The sequence below is a fragment of the Neltuma alba genome, unplaced genomic scaffold (assembly GCF_004799145.2).
Source record: "Neltuma alba isolate B1F8T4 unplaced genomic scaffold, ASM479914v2 tig00013967_pilon, whole genome shotgun sequence".
Taxonomy (NCBI): domain Eukaryota; kingdom Viridiplantae; phylum Streptophyta; class Magnoliopsida; order Fabales; family Fabaceae; genus Neltuma; species Neltuma alba.
The window spans coordinates 22,646-38,622 of record NW_021637973.1 but is presented as its reverse complement, the minus strand read 5'-3'; the positions used below and the strand labels follow the sequence as shown (position 1 = coordinate 38,622).

The 15,977-nt window shown below is 38.0% G+C and overlaps 4 protein-coding genes across 6 annotated transcripts; 2 read left to right on the top strand and 2 right to left on the bottom strand.

Moving 5' to 3' along the window:
- Positions 1 to 202: 202 nt before the first annotated feature.
- Positions 203 to 4,721, bottom strand: LOC114739432 (electron transfer flavoprotein-ubiquinone oxidoreductase, mitochondrial-like). The gene is made up of 10 exons (XM_028927492.1): positions 4,224 to 4,721; positions 3,765 to 3,841; positions 3,238 to 3,344; positions 2,608 to 2,689; positions 2,431 to 2,539; positions 1,450 to 1,496; positions 1,277 to 1,351; positions 936 to 1,052; positions 344 to 412; positions 203 to 247 (listed from the first exon to the last, which is right to left on the bottom strand). The coding sequence occupies exons 1-10, from the start codon at positions 4,648 to 4,650 to the stop codon at positions 203 to 205; spliced, it is 1,155 nt and encodes a 384-aa protein (XP_028783325.1). The 5' UTR covers positions 4,651 to 4,721.
- A 1,124-nt stretch (positions 4,722 to 5,845) lies between these two features.
- On the top strand, positions 5,846 to 7,481 carry LOC114739434 (protein STRICTOSIDINE SYNTHASE-LIKE 13). The gene is made up of 4 exons (XM_028927494.1): positions 5,846 to 6,315; positions 6,401 to 6,685; positions 6,765 to 6,932; positions 7,016 to 7,481. The coding sequence occupies exons 1-4, from the start codon at positions 5,945 to 5,947 to the stop codon at positions 7,413 to 7,415; spliced, it is 1,224 nt and encodes a 407-aa protein (XP_028783327.1). The 5' UTR covers positions 5,846 to 5,944; the 3' UTR covers positions 7,416 to 7,481.
- A 1,775-nt stretch (positions 7,482 to 9,256) lies between these two features.
- LOC114739435 (protein ENHANCED DISEASE RESISTANCE 2) lies at positions 9,257 to 12,386 on the top strand. Of its 3 annotated transcripts, none has more exons than XM_028927495.1 (3): positions 9,257 to 9,526; positions 10,498 to 11,391; positions 11,975 to 12,386. In XM_028927495.1, exons 2-3 carry the CDS (start codon positions 10,521 to 10,523, stop codon positions 11,995 to 11,997), a joined length of 894 nt encoding a protein of 297 aa, XP_028783328.1. In that variant the 5' UTR covers positions 9,257 to 9,526; positions 10,498 to 10,520; the 3' UTR covers positions 11,998 to 12,386. The 3 variants fall into 3 exon arrangements, 1 of the variants encoding a protein (XP_028783328.1); XR_003739604.1 differs by having other exon boundaries at positions 9,261 to 9,526; positions 10,502 to 11,469; XR_003739603.1 differs by having other exon boundaries at positions 9,261 to 9,526; positions 10,498 to 11,469.
- Positions 12,387 to 13,908: 1,522 nt separating this feature from the next.
- LOC114739438 (RHOMBOID-like protein 13) lies at positions 13,909 to 15,617 on the bottom strand. Its single transcript, XM_028927497.1, has 2 exons — positions 15,504 to 15,617; positions 13,909 to 15,402 (listed from the first exon to the last, which is right to left on the bottom strand). The coding sequence occupies exon 2, from the start codon at positions 15,077 to 15,079 to the stop codon at positions 14,264 to 14,266; it is 816 nt and encodes a 271-aa protein (XP_028783330.1). The 5' UTR covers positions 15,080 to 15,402; positions 15,504 to 15,617; the 3' UTR covers positions 13,909 to 14,263.
- Positions 15,618 to 15,977: the final 360 nt, after the last annotated feature.

Sequence of the window (15,977 nt, the reverse complement as noted above, 5' to 3'; positions counted from 1 at the left end):
TGGAGCGGGAAAATGGTGGATAGAATGGTTCTTCCCATGAAACAGTTTTTGTAACATGTTATTTTCCTTTAATTTCCCAAGTATTCAAAAATTACGAAACAGGAACTAAATTGAGAAGCATATACCTGAAAATAGAAGTCTGAGAACTCCTCAAACTAATAAAATTATAATATGTATTTTACCTGGGATTCCTCATAAGGATTCATATAAGGTTGCTATTTTCCTTTATTTCCCAAGTATTCAAAAACTACGAAGTAGGAAGTAAATTGAGTAACATATACTTGAATTGAAAATAGAAGCCTGAGAACTTCTCAAACAAATAAAATTAAATTATGTATCTTACCTGGAATTCCTCATAAGGATTCATATAAGGGTTCTGATAGTTCAAAGCAACCACAAGGCCTATAGATATCTGCCATAGTGAAGAAGATTGATATAGTTGAAATGAAAACAATACATCATTAGCAAAGTGAGATATGGCATTAGTTATTCCATTAGCAAAGGAAAATTTTGGAGTAACAAAACAATCCATATCATGTAGCTCGTGACTAACTCATCATATGTTAATTTCTGGTCAAAACAGGAAACCATGAAGGGAGGTAGACGACTCCACCAAGTTGAAACATGTTTTTTCTTTTTTTTTTTGGGGGGGGGGACAAAATCGTGCCATGGAATTTCAAGGAATACATTTAGCAGAAAACAATCAAGCAATACAATCCATAGTCTAAACATTAAAGATTCATGATGCCGTCAATTTTTGCATGTACAGGCAAAGCTAAATTAATATAAACTACTATTACCGTGATTACTAAAGAAAAAGACACCGCCTCAATCAATTCAATGCAAGTTCCGAGCTAATGAATTTCTTGTAGAGGTGCAAATGTCCACAATGTAGGAAGATTGTGAATCTATGATGGTTAAAAAAAAAAACTTACTTGTCTATCATTCATGTGATACAGAAATGATCCCCCGTAAGTCTTATGATCCAAGGGCCAGCCCAGTGTGTGAAGTACTACCCCAGGCTGGTGCTTTTCTGCATCAATTTCCCAAACCTATTGTATAAAGTTATATAATGTAAACCCATGTGAGACAAATATTTAATCATGAAGGTTATTAGTTTTGTTACAAAAAGGCATAAAGATTTCCATATCATGGATATACTGAACAAAAGAACATTAACAAGAAAGATTCCACTTTTTTCACTAAAAATGAAAGTGAGAACAATATCATCATAAACGAATTGCTTCAAACAAAGGAAATTGCGAAGTAACCATACCTCTTTAATTCCCAAGGCATATGTCTGATGTTGTGCCCTGCTCTTCTCTCTCAGGCTGAACTTCTTTATAATTTTCTGTAGGGTACATTGGGAGTGGGATAAGAGATTTTGGTAGTAAAACATCAATTGACAAGGAAAACGAGAGTAATAATTGTTAAATTCAATTTTAAAACCTCTGATAATGATCCTCGGCATCCCTCAGCCAGAAGTGTTATGCGACCTGCATGATTGCTTCTTTATAAAATTTTTTTGGTCATCACATATTTATATAGTTAACAAAGTATCACAATTGGTCTAAAAAAAGCTCAAATAACTAAATTCACAGAAAACTCAAGAATTTAATCACAGGTCTCAATTTAAAAAAAAAAAACAAAGCTTGAAAATAAAGTGACTTGATGAAGGTTTAACTGTGTTTAGTAGTACATGTTATGACACTATATTCATGTATTTCATACCCATATTCTTAAACCAGAGGTTAGAAAAGAAAACCAATCACTGATTAAATCATACAGAAGCAATGTTCTTTTCTTTGGACCTGACAGATAAATGTTCACTAGGTCTCCTCTAACATATTACTACCACCGGTCCTTAATATAAGACCCTGTTTGACTTTTACTTTGGTCCTAAATATAAGACTTCAATCCACTTTGTCTCCCATATTTATACATTTTTTTCAAAGTAACCCTTCTAATAATAAGAGTTCTAGTCAATATACTTGATTAGCAAGGATATTTTAAGAAAGACAACAACACCTATTTAAGATAAATAACTAACTTAACTTACTTCATTAGTCTCCTCAAATTAGTTAACTGGCTCTTATAATTAGGACCGGAGGTAGTATGCCGTAGCAACAATGAAGGTAAACGCTTTCTCTATCAAGAACCAAACAAATCTTATGCTATGACAACATGCCTAAAAAAGTTCATTTCCCAATTCTCCAAAGTAGGGGTGAGAAAAGTTCACCAACACTTGAAAAACCAACTATTGGTCTAATCATGGTCAAGTTGATGGACTAGCTTCAGGGTTTAAACAAGGTGCAGCATGGAAGCTTATATGTCACTGCCACATACAGAAGATGATACAAACATTCCCAAAAATCTGTGACAAAGCAATTAAAAACGCGTATAAGAGAAAGACGTGGGCTAAGAAGCAACCTTTAATCTCAACGCCACGCTGAAAATTTTCCTTCTTCGAACCATCTTTTGAAATTCCCATATCATTAGTTCCAATGCCAATAACTTTGTTGTTTGCATCAAATAATATCTGACCAAAACAAAAAAAAAATGAACAAAAAAAGGTTGGTGGTACTAGTAAAGTAAAACCGGAAGTACCTCACTAGCAGCAAATCCCGGATATATTTCTACTCCCAGCTCTTCAGCTTTCACTCCCATCCAACGTACTAACTGACTAAGACTGTATCAGAGGGCCCAAAATAAGAAGCTTCTATTGCTTTAAGAAAAAATTGTAAATGCATACATAAATACACACACAAAAACACAAACCCGTATTGCAAATCTAGATAAGCAGAACAGAGCAAGAATTTGAACATAGATTTATAGTAAATGCAGTTTTTACACGAAAAAAGGAATCATCATCAATGATAAATTGTATCCAATGAGTGAACTGTCAGATATCTATAGCAGTTTTCAAATCTCAAATCTGTACCAAATATCAGCAACAGATATTTTCATCTCTACCCAGAACAACTAACTACTGAATATAAATTTATGTTCAGTGAATTTTTGTGCCTTTTTATGCAAATATTGTTCAACTAATTAAGAATGATAAAAACACAAAAGCTTCATAAATCAACAAGCCAGAAAAAAGTTTCGATGGATGAGGAGTTTTCGCAGAAATATCCTGCTCAAAATGACATGTCAGAACTTGAGGTCCAACGAAAAACAAAGGACAAACAAAATAATTCAAAAGATAGCATGAGAGACGCAAATAAAAATTATAACCTTATTACGTAATTTCCCTGATTGCTGAAAGGACATGGAAGCGATAATGCACGGTCCTTGGTCAGAAACCAAAACTGATCAGAAGTAACAGGGGTACTGATTGGAGCCTGCAGATAAAAGGAAAGGCTTATATGATGAAATCAGATATAAAACAAGGAGAATTAGTAATCTTCTGCAAGTTCAGAGCATCATATTTTTCTTCCAATCAAAGAAGCATGGTAACGCATCCAATATGGATGTTGCAACAGGGACAATAGTTAAAATCTGAAGTGTTTAGGCATACTATACAGTTTTATGTGGTGTGACACATATCGGACGCAGAAGTAACTGGTTTTATGAAGTATTCATAAAAACATAACTTCTCTGTTTATCTACTCTCCACACTCACCCCCCCTCCAAAAATTGTTCTTTCTCTCTCACAAAAAAACAGGTCCAACAGGCATATGCAATACAATTTGAGAAGATTGCATACAGCCTGAACATTGCTAAGAGCAGTATAATTGGAGATATGAGACAGCATAATGCACCTCTTCTTGCTTCCACCTCGGAAGAAGCTCATTCAGTGCTCTGGGTTCAAAAACGTTTCCAGAAAGAATATGAGCACCTAAGAACAAAAATACGGATAAAAAGAAGGGGAAAAAATGAAGCAAGATACATTACAGGAAAACTAAAAGTGTGACTAGAAATTTAGAACTCGCAGAGATCAAGCGAGATGCATCAATTTCAAACGTAATCGAAATCTTGATGACCAACTATATGGTATATGCCACCGCCAACAACTGGTATAAATGTACTCGGGCAGCAGAACATAAATTTAAAATGGAAGAGTGGAAGCCAAAACTTCAAGAATTATCAATCATACGATGAACTTGATTGAAATTCTATTTACAGTGCAAAATCTACAGCCATAGATTGGCTCGTAGGAGCGGTGCATGAGCAAGTTCAAGGCTTGACAATATAATCTTATATGAAGCTGCGAAACATACCGACTTCAGCACCTTTCTCGACGACACATACTGACAAATCGACATCCTTTTCACGGCACATTTGCTTAAACCGAATCGCCGCAGATAAACCGGCAGGTCCAGCCCCGACGATTACGACGTCATACTCTATGGACTCCCGGTCAGGCTCGGTACAGAAACCCCTAACATTTCCACTTCCCATTTTGCTCAAACTCTTCCGAATTGAGAGAGCTCGACGCAAATCATTATCGGAACCAAAGGCGCTAGAATATTGAAGCAGACGACGAAGATACGAAAAGCCATTCGAAGCAGGGCGGTCGAGAAGGTCAGAATGAGGAGAAAACGGAGCGAAGTGAGAACGGGAGACTGAGGAAGTGGCCGAACTAATGGAACTAGAGCGTGAATGGAAGCGACTGGATTTGAACAAGAAGGATCGAAACTGAGGCATGGTTCCGATTTAGGATTCCCGCGCTGCTCCTTAGAAATATTATGAAAGGAGAAGGAGATCTTCTATTTCTATATCATCACTATGATCTTGTAGCCTTCATTATCGTCTGACACGCAGCTGACGTGGCAGCTCGGGACTATCTTTACCGAACTTGGAATTTTTCCCGTGCCATGCACGGCTCCATAAAATATTTGTTAGCCGTCATGATAAAATCATGGACAGTATCACGCAACACCAGAATTTTTTTTTCACTAATTTCAGTTATTTACCTATTTTTATTTCTCGGCCAGCAATTCTAAATCCAATTTTCAACCTTAATTTAATGCTATTCCTTCCCCATCAGCCCATTTTTCGCTGATAAATAAATCTTGTGGAATTGATATTATTATTAGGCATATTAAATTAATTTAGAGGATTAATCCCACTTTTAGCATTATGAGCTGGCAGTAAATCACGAGCTCAAACTGGAATGAACGCGGAGGCAGAACCCAGAGACCAGAAGACGCGAGGGGGCCAGGAGGTTTTATTCCAGCGCTTGCAGAAACATTGTGGACACCCAACAGCAAAAGCACGGATAGCGAGGGGCAGAAAATGGAGGAGGACAATTTAGCACCCCCTGACTGCAATTTTAGAACTCGCAGAGATCAAGCGAGATGTATCGACTCACTAAAATGATCAAAAGCCTTGACGAACAGCTAGCGATGCGGAGTATGCTTCCGCCCAAAAGGCTTGCAAATTACACAGGCATTTGAAGAACATAGTTTTAAAATAAGTGAGTACGGGCAAAATTTTGAAGAACTAGTAACTCAGTTGAAGTTCTTGGGTTTTATTCGGCGAAACTTGAGAGAAATTCCAGTTACAAGATCAAAATCTATATTCTTTATAGCCATAGACTGCATGGTACGAGCAGTGCATGCGCAAGTTCAGTTATGATCATGTTGGTTATTTTATTGTCATGTCACTGTTCTTGAGTCCGCACAGATGACACTTCAACGATTATAAAAACCGCAAGACTTCCACCATGAAGATATGTTCTTCCCATAAATACAACAGAACGCGAAACACATGTCTCAACAATAAATGACCTGCTCCCAACCTCTGTGCTCTCACGAGCAACGCGTGCTTTCAACTCTTCAACCTTTCTGCATATGAAACTCTTCCAAGCTAAGTACTTGTTTCGGATCAGATAATCGGCACAGCGTTTGATCTCTGGCTTTCTCACTCAAGTGGGCATCCTTCTCCTTTAACTTTCTTATCATCGTCACATCAAAACCTTGCACCCTTAATTACATGCATGGAGAAGAGACGCCCACTAAAAGATGAAACCTTTCTGCAACACCCTTTTATCCTTGCTCTTGTCTTGGCTCTGGGATTTGTTGTAATGGACCCATTTCATTTGGGACCACTGGGAAATCATGAATTCGTACCTGTGAAGCATGACATTGCACCTTATCACCAAGTGATGAAGAGTTGGCCAAGGGACAATATGAGCAGACTAGGGCTCCACGGGAAATTGGAGTTCAAAGACCAAGTCTTCGGACCGGAGTCCTTGGAGTTTGATCCTGTGGGTCGTGGCCCTTATGCAGGATTAGCTGATGGACGCATTGTGAGATGGATGGGGGAGCAAATGGGTTGGGAAACATTTGCATTAGTTACAACCAATTGGTGATTCTCCCCAGAAGGTTTTCTATTTCTTGTTTATTCACATTCTTAAATGTTTCCTGATTACTAAATTGCTAATACTTGAAAGGACGGAGAAGCTTTGCTATAGGGGCAATGACTCGACGACAGCCAAGCAATGGAAGTATGAGAAAACGTGCGGGCGTCCCTTGGGTTTAAGGTTTGACAAAGAGAGTGGGGACTTGTACATTGCTGATGCATACTTTGGCCTTTTGGTGGTTGGACCTGATGGAGGAATTGCTACCCCTCTGGCAACCCATGTTGAAGGAAAGCCCATTCTCTTCGCCAATGACCTTGACATTCATAAGAATGGATCCATCTTTTTCACAGATACCAGCAGAAGATACAACAGAGTGTAAGCATATTTATGAATTTCCCATATATAGGTGGTAGGATTTGGTTCATATCATTGTATCATGTGTCTCTGTATGCAGTGCGCATTTCCTCATATTACTGGAAGGCGAGGCCACTGGTAGGCTTCTCAGATACGATCCTCCCACCAGAACGACCCATGTTGTGTTAGATGGGCTTGCTTTTCCTAATGGAGTTCAATTTTCTAAAGATCAATCCTCTCTTCTCTACACTGAAACTACCAATTGCCGGTGAGTAATTACACTACCCTGCCCTGAATGATGAAATTTGATGACAGGTAAACTAACTAAAGCATGGACCTTTCATATGACAGACTAATGAAGTTTTGGCTACAAGGTCCAAAAATGGGAACCGTGGAACATGTAGCTAATCTTCCGGGATTTCCAGACAACGTAAGGATAAATGGAAAAGGACAATTCTGGGTAGCAATAGACTGTTGCCGCACTGCAGCACAAGAAGTGCTGACTCACAATCCATGGTTAAGGAATATTTACTTCAGGTTGCCGATGAGAATGAGCATATTGGCTAGAATAATGGGGATGAGGATGTACACTGTGATTTCACTTTTTGATGAGAATGGACAGATATTGGATGTTCTCGAAGATAGAGGGGGGGAAGTAATGAAGCTGGTGAGTGAAGTCAGAGAGACAGACGGGAAGCTTTGGATCGGAACTGTGGCTCACAACCACATTGCCACCCTCCCTTACCCATAACTATTCCTAGGCTTAGCTATTTCACTATGGTTCATTTGTTCTAGCTTATTCTCACAGTGTGATTTATTTCTGTGTGTAACAGCATTTGATAATTAAATGAGTTTAAGGCCTTCAAGCGTCTATTATTTCTATATTATAGCTCTACCCTCTATAATATCCACTGAAGATTTGCATCATCAGAGGCAAAAGAAGAAGAGAAGAAGATTTGGATCGTCAAGTTCGTACTTGGATTTAATTCTTTTTAAACTGATAGTTAAATTGATTAAAATCGTTCACTGCAGATCCAATGGCACAAATCCATTGTGGAGGCAATTACACATGGTTTCCCATCCATTCAAAACCATCGTGAGAAAACTATCTATCTATCTATATATTTATACTGGCCTAATCCAAATATGGAGCAGATATTTTTAGATCATGCAACTATGAAATATTTGCATAATCATTTGAATAATATAAATGAATCCGATTCTGTCAATTGAAAACCAGTTCTGTCTGCTTTAGGGGGGAAAAAAGAAACTGGGAGAAGATAGTGGCCTGGGCGTGTGGCTTTTGGGGTTGGGCCATTAAATAGTAGGAATTTAAGGTAGAGCTGGTAATACAGGTTAAGCTCGCGGACTCAGCTCGTCAAGGTGTCAGTTACTTTAGCTCGCACATTTTTCTTACTACATCATTATAAATCGATTCTCATATTATTTTATTATAATTCACTACTCAAGTCCAATACTTTAAATGCGATTTCAATATTTCAAACTTTAAAATTCAACATATATGAATAATAAAAATTCTTTTTATCTAAAAAATAATAAATAGTTTCTGAAACTGAAATAATGAAATGTTAACCATGAAATTTAAAAAACTAAAACTTTTGCCAGGGGGCAGCAGCGTCATATCTTGACCCCTGACCGTAGCAATTTGTGTGCATATCAATAATCAACATTATATCTTTATTTCATGTATCCTTCTGCCTTCCAGATGTTAGTTTAAAATTTTGTTAATATCTAAGCAAATTCATATACATTTATGATTGAGATGCAAAATTTTACAGTTTTGAAGCAATTGCAAAACTAACTGCCCCCATTTAGAATCTTCTTCGGCTTGTATGTCTAGAGTTACACCCATTTACCAGATTAAATTCTTGATTTGTCCCGTCTTAAAATTTTTTACAGTTTTATGTATGATGTATTTCATTATTTTGTAATCATGAATGATGCTGAATTGCTGAACAATTATTAACTTATGCTTCAATATCAGGTTTGATCCCTGGCTCCCTCCCTTAATTATGTGACAACATATTTTTAAATAATAATAATAATATAAGTGGGCCGCCAACCCTCTCTTCACGGGTCTGTATCTGCACCGGGAGCCCTTTACCAGCTCTAATTTAATGTCTGGTCTCAGGCATCTATGAGATGCAATTATCATCTATATATCTATGCAGTATAAAATTTAGGAAAAATTAATCTATGATAATTTTCTTTGACTCTTTCCCCCACTTTTCACCACAGACAGGCTTGCCCCCGGATCCAGTTGTCCCTCAGAATAAGTTGCTTAGTAATTTAAGTTAGGAATTTTTTTTTTCCACATCAGGCCTTATAACAGATTTCTTAATACTGTTAATTCATATGAGGCTACTGCTGAAAGTGAATCTAAAAAGGACAAACGATTTTCGGATTAATTTTTTAAAAAATTTATATCGCTATATTTATAACAAAATATTATTTATAATAAATTATTATAAATAATGTGATTTATGCTGACTGATTAATTTATTAAAAAAAGGGGGTCCTCCTCCCAGCACTCGGGCATTGCATCGTAGGACGGGACTGTTCAGGTTGGTCCTTCTCCGGGGAAGGAAAATAAAGTGATTCTGTTTTCTCTCTTTCCTTCTTTGACGGGAAATTTGATTCTTTGAAGAGATTAAGGGGAAAAAATAGAAAAGGACTCACCTCTTTATCCCTTTGGTCCTCGGCCTCCATACCATCCAGTTGCAAAATTTCATGGCCAATCCCTAATATCAGGTCTCGTTTCTTGTCTAATTGTTCGTTAACTCGGTGCAGAGCCTTGTCACTTCCCCGAAGTCTCTTGGTTGGCATTTTCGAGTTACTCAGGTAATCCACAGTGAATATCTTTCTGTCATTATACTGTGGTGTTTCCCCTAGCTGAATAGTCCACACGGGTTTGGGTTTCACGATTTATCCCCCTTACTTTTATTTCGTCGTCCGACTTTGTCTCCCCCCCCCCCCCCCAAAAAAAAAAGGTTAAATAAGTATATGCTTTTCTCTTCCTTTTGAAGACTTCGATCGTTATTATCGCCTTTGTTAATATATTCTGAGCTTGACGCTGGAAATTACTGGAGGCTGAAGGAGGGGGACTATTCTACGTACAGATGATTGTAACACACTGCTATTACTCTATCTTTCGATAAGGCTTAGATGCTGTCAGAAAGAAATTTCTTTACAGATTGCACTCAAGATTAGTTGCCCATCATAGAATAGGCTAATTTTTGTGTTCAATTTCCCTTCTTTTTTTTCTTTATTTTTTGACAGTATTATGAGCCCAGACCAGTCTATGAAGTTTGTGTTTGGTGATGCCAGAATTGATGTTATAATGTTTTTCCTCCTTTAGAATGGTTCAGGTAGAACAAAAGTATTCGAAGGCTGGCAAGCAAAAAATGCACAAGCTCATTATGGTTCAATAGGTTCCCCATACAAATCCTATGTAAACAAGATTGTATAAATGAAAGACATAAATTTGAATTAACTCCAGTCAGTAAATTTTAAGATCCTTTGGAAGTTCCCCCAATTAACCTAAAGACAGTTAAAGTTTGGTTTGATTTCTTTTGGTGGTCGTATTTTTCTATCAATGCTTAGCTTTTTGTGACTGACGTATTTTATGATCTCATTCTCTCTCTCTCTCTCTCTCTCTCTCACACACACACACACACACTTGATCACGAATGTTTACTTTCTTTCCATCTACATTTGGCATGATTTGTGCAGTTTCATAATGCATGACAGCATATGCATGGCCAATTAATATTTATCTTACAATCAATTTAATAAAATCATATTCATTTTAAACAGCTGGGAAACAGGAGTTTTAATGGCCTGCGTTGGTGACACAAAAGAACCTGAATGGATAGATAGAATAAGATCTGAAGGAGCCATTCCGCTTCTTGAACCAGATAACTGTAGCAATGGTTGGGCTTCCCCACCTGGAGATTCATTCATGGTTAGGGGTCCTGAGTACTTTACAACCAGGGTCAAGATTCCTGCTGGTGAATATTTGCTCAAGCCTCTTGGATTTGATTGGATTAAAAGCTCAGTGAAGATTGGGGAGATCATGGGCCATCCAAATTGCCGAGTTAGGAAGGTCATTGATGATGAGTTTTCAGCTGGCGATAAGCCTTTTGTGTGGGCATTCAATCTTCAACTCCCAACCAAGGACAACTATAGTGCCATAGCATACTTTACAACTAAAGAGCCTATCCCAGAGGGGTCATTAATGGACAAGTTCTTGAAAGGTGATGACGCATTCAAAAATTCAAGGCTTAAGCTGATTGCTAACATTGTTAAAGGTCCGTGGATTGTTAAAAAAGCTGTTGGAGAACAAGCCATTTGCATAATTGGGCGTGCCCTAACCTGTAAATACTGTACGGGAGAAAATTTCTTAGAAGTAGATATTGATATTGGTTCCTCCATGGTTGCAAGTGCAATAGTTCATTTGGCATTTGGTTATGTTTCAACTCTGACTGTTGATTTGGCTTTTCTTATTGAGAGCCAAGCAGAATATGAACTTCCAGAAAAACTCTTAGGTGCTGTCAGATTTTCTGACCTGGATCCTGCTTCTGCTAGGACACTAGAGCCCTCATCTTTGATGAGTGCAAATAATTTACAATCATCTTTGCCAACGAGATTGTGGAAGTCAATCGGGCAGGGGTTTACTCATATTCTTAATTCGGGTTCTCAAGAAGGTGCCTCTCCTACCCCTGGCTCATAACATGCTAAACTGTAGAACACCACGAGGACAATTAGGGTGGCCTCAAGTAATGGTGAGTTTGTAGGGTAGCCATAGTCTTGTTACAATAACGTGTATTTGAGCTTGGGAAATAGAGTGGACCCATGATATATAGTCTATATCTAAATGTTTATAGCTTGTGTTTATCAACTATTTATATAAACTTGTATCCTCTGTCCTCTTTCCCTTTATATGGAAGATAGGAATGGGGAAGTGGTTGTTTTGATCCGTATCTGCTGAAGGACAGGTGGATGTTCTGCATGTCTTAGTAAATCTTTTATTGCGACATTACATCTAGGGAACAATTTTGTCAGACATGTCTCCAATTATTCTGGTTTTGCTTAGTTAAACAATGCCCTCTCTGCAGGAGAAATGAGAAGTGATAATTAATTCTGTTTCTGGTTCTCATCGCCTGCTAGTAATTTGATAACACCACAGTTACAAGTAGCAGTACAGTTATCAATGTAATCATCATTTGTTTAGTTATTCATGGAAGATGGGTATATTTTTCGGATGATTAACTTCTGTGTTTTCTCTAGATTTGCTGGATGTAGAAGAATGAAGTTTCATTTGAGTTGGTTCTTCTTGAAATTTTCTTACGGTGGCCTTTAGATTATTCGTCCGGTGACTTCGTTCCTACCTATCCTGGAGCTTTCTATGGCCGCAGAGTTTGAATTCCGAGCTGGATATCATGCATATATCATTTATAGCACTTTTGACATTTGCATTTGACCATTGAAACCGTGACTTTGTTCCTTGTATTTTATATGGCCACAGAAATTCAGAGTGCCTCATTCTTTTTCTGTATATTATGTAAACTTTCTTTTAGTAATTCGTTCCAACAATCAATATAGTAGATATAAGTAGAATGAATATATATTGTTAATTTACTTATTTTTTTAGAAGATGGAAACAGAGTTGATTCGTTGTAATTTAAAAAATTGTTTTTCCCCCCCAGTTTTGGATGGCTATATGTGGGAGTGGAGAGTTGAGGCCATGGCGCTGTGCCAGTGTATGACATTTGGAAAATTAGTTTTATATGATGATTAGAATCAAGGTAGAAACCTTGTTGAGAATGTGACATTGGTGCGTAAGTGGACCAAGATATCGTCTTATCTCTTAAAGAACTATTGAAGCTCGGTTTAATATCATGATCTCCGTTGCTGAAAGGTTCTCTTCTTACATAGCATCTTCTACTGTAAACATTAAACAGCTCCTTGGATAACAAATCTTCACGGTGATAAGCTGAAAACAGTTCTGGAGGGGTCGAAACTCGAAAAATTACAGGGGAAGAGTGGTCGCCAGAGCCTAGAAAACAAATTGTTCTGAAAGCAACAAACCTTGGGTGGGTGAGGCTTGACGATCAGTTACTAGCGCTAGACGAGCTTCATGCCCCGCCTATGCTTGTCACTTGTCAGAGACATCGAAGCCGAATGGAGATGCGGCTTCGCAGGAAAGCGAAGCTGCATTCCGAGCACAAAAGCGAAACTAATAGCAATTCGTAAAGGCTTAGAGTTTTGCTGGTTTCAAAAAGGTCTACATGCATACGGACGCTATGGAGGCTCTTCATGACATCACGAACATCCACGACAAAAACTACCCAGTCTTCAACACTGTCTTGGGCGACTACCTTAAAGCATGTTGACAGAGGAGCCAACTCCTATGCAGCATCACGGTTTGCGAAATTCGCTCATAGCATTTCAGAGGGCCCCCCTCGTTGCATCTAGCCATTTTTCTTCTGCCTTCCAAACTTGCGTTGTTCATCACCTTTTCTCTCTCACTTTTGAATTACTTTCAATTACACAGCAACTGGAAAAGTAATTCTCATATCAAATGCAGCGGATTCTTTCGTAGAAACAACATTGTTTGGATTTTTTTTTTTATTGAAGCACGGCCTACGGCGCATGATTTTGCGGTCAATTAAGCTGTGGAAACTAAGAACTTTTCTTTGGAAAAAGAAAAAAAAAAGAAATGCACCCATAAAATTGATTTCATAGCTCATAAAATTGATGTTGCAGAATCATCGAGAACAGGACTTTCCAATGAGCTTAAGCTATGAAACAAGAATGTAGGGTGCTTAATCCTACATCGGGTTAACGGGACAGCAGGCGAATTTCAGAGTATATCTGGGTTATCTTGGGAAGCGAGGATCAAGTTTGTTTTATTTTATTTTGCCGGCTAGATGTATGAATTTTGTTGGCCTAAGAACTGTCACTCCATGATGAAGTTTAATTGTGATTTTTCCACACTGCTCGAGTCTGGAACGGCCCCTTGCAAAAAGAAAAAGAAGCGAGTTCTCTGACTATGAATTTTGCCCAGACTCGAAGGTGCAAACCATCCGAGGAAAGAGACAGAATACTCCAAAACTGTCGTGCAGAAATCAAAAGTGGGATTTTAATGTCAACAGCGAGGTATCAGACCGTCGGTTTGATTATTTATCTCGCACGAATGCCAAGTCGCAGAGTCAAATTCATATACTATAGCAATGAATTTCTATTGCCTCCGCAACCAAACAGGAAAAAATGACGCCATATAGCTAAACAAAACCCTAAGCATAAAGATCCACCAAGTATAGAAAAACAAAATCTTGTCTACGAAAAGAAAGCATGCATATTAAAAATCACTGGCAACATATTTCCGATGGCAGTGTCAGTACAACAATTTGAAACAATTGAGTATGAGACTATTCATTATCATGATAGCAAAGATGCAAGCTCCGAAACGGACACTGAGGCAGCTATAAACAATTTGGCTGATAGAGAAATAGAAGATCACATTGCTAGCAGTCTTCATCACGTCAAGGCAGCATCTGATTCACAGTGGTCAAATTACACGAGTTCAACATTTCCTAATGGTAATGCACTCATCTGCAATGTTCTGCCATTTCCTGATCCCAAAAATCGAACGGATGGTAATGATGGATCTGTGACAGATTCAACCTCAAGAAAGTTGAGGTCAATTGCACCAGATTTCTTCAAACTCAAAACAAAGACAAGCAAAATCCAACCTAATAAGGAAAGTGCCCAGTAATTGTTCATCCCATGAATCAAACCCCAAGCAATAGCATATCCAACAATAATTCCTGATAAATGGCCAAGGAAACTCGCTTGGGGAACAATGATTGAAGTGAAAACAAGCGATTCAAACGGTGCAAAACTGATGGGAAGTGAAAGAAAACCAAATAGATCCAGCTTGGAAGAAGGTTGCTTCACCGAAAGGATTGTCATCCACCCGAAAACAACACAGGAATACCCAACAGCCGTCACTCTGCGAAAGTGCTCCAGCTTAAATCTTTGGATTAATACGTGGTACATGCCAAGAACTAGCACTCCCGATAATACAACCATGACAAGTGTATACTGTAAATAGTACTCAACACCCAGGCCCAAGTGCCCTAGCTGCTCTACTACCCCAAGGCTCCAAAGCGCGCTCATGTTAAAAACAAGATGAAGAACACTTACATGGGAAAATGCCGAAGTGATTATCCTCCAATAATGCCCTTCCATGGCAGTCTCATAACTAAGTCCAACATGAGAATAGCCGATATTTTTCTTCTGTATGTAGAACCAGATCGCACAGCATATTCCTATGATACAACTTGTGGCGGGTTTTTCTAAGATCTCATAAAACAAAGGCTTCCCCATTTCCCAAAATCCCTGTTAATTTCTCAGCCTTTGAGCTGCCCACTCTTGTGCAAACTCCGAGAATATAACTGCGGTTTAACAAACAATATTCATGGTAGTTTCAATGCTCTCGGATTCAAGAGTCTCTCAGGAACTATCCAGAACCCCCAAATCAGGAAGTGCCCACTCAATGAAAAATAAAATATGCGAACTCGAAGGGTAGAAATAACTGAACAATTAAATTTCTTGATAACCAAACCAGGAAGATTCTTTCTTCGTGTTCCGAGCGGGAAGGGAAGTTCATGTCCAACACTGACGAAGTTGGATTCTATGAATGAGGAGGGCTTCAATCCGAATTCAATCGACACAAGTAAGAAAATATGGGGATCAGAGTTTCAGAGAAATCAGGGATCACGGATTCAAGATTGTGAGCAAGAAGGCTCACCTTCGGCTTCAAGTTGCCTCGAGCTCTTCGTTGTCATAGGCGTCTGGGGCTTTCTAAAGCAGAATAAACGAGTCCGCCCGTTGGCTTCGTATTGAAGCCTGAAGATGTGAAATCTGCAATCTACTGTGCATAGTCTATAATTAGTATTAGGATTGCTCCCAAGCCGGCGTTTTTATTTTTAAATATCAAACCAACAATAAATACGAAATCAATAATTAGTACTCTTCCTATCTTTAATATAGGATATAATTATTAAGTTGATTTTGATCTTGATTTTAAATATAAGACATATTTATCATATTTACTAATTTTTTTAATTACCTCTATGGATCTTCTTCGACCATAATCAAATAGAAGAGGGAGAGAAAATATAAAAAAAATGATTATGGTATTTTAAGAAAAATATATCATATTTCTTATAATTAACTAATTTATCTGACTTTTTAAATCTAATTAAATTAATTAAATAAATTT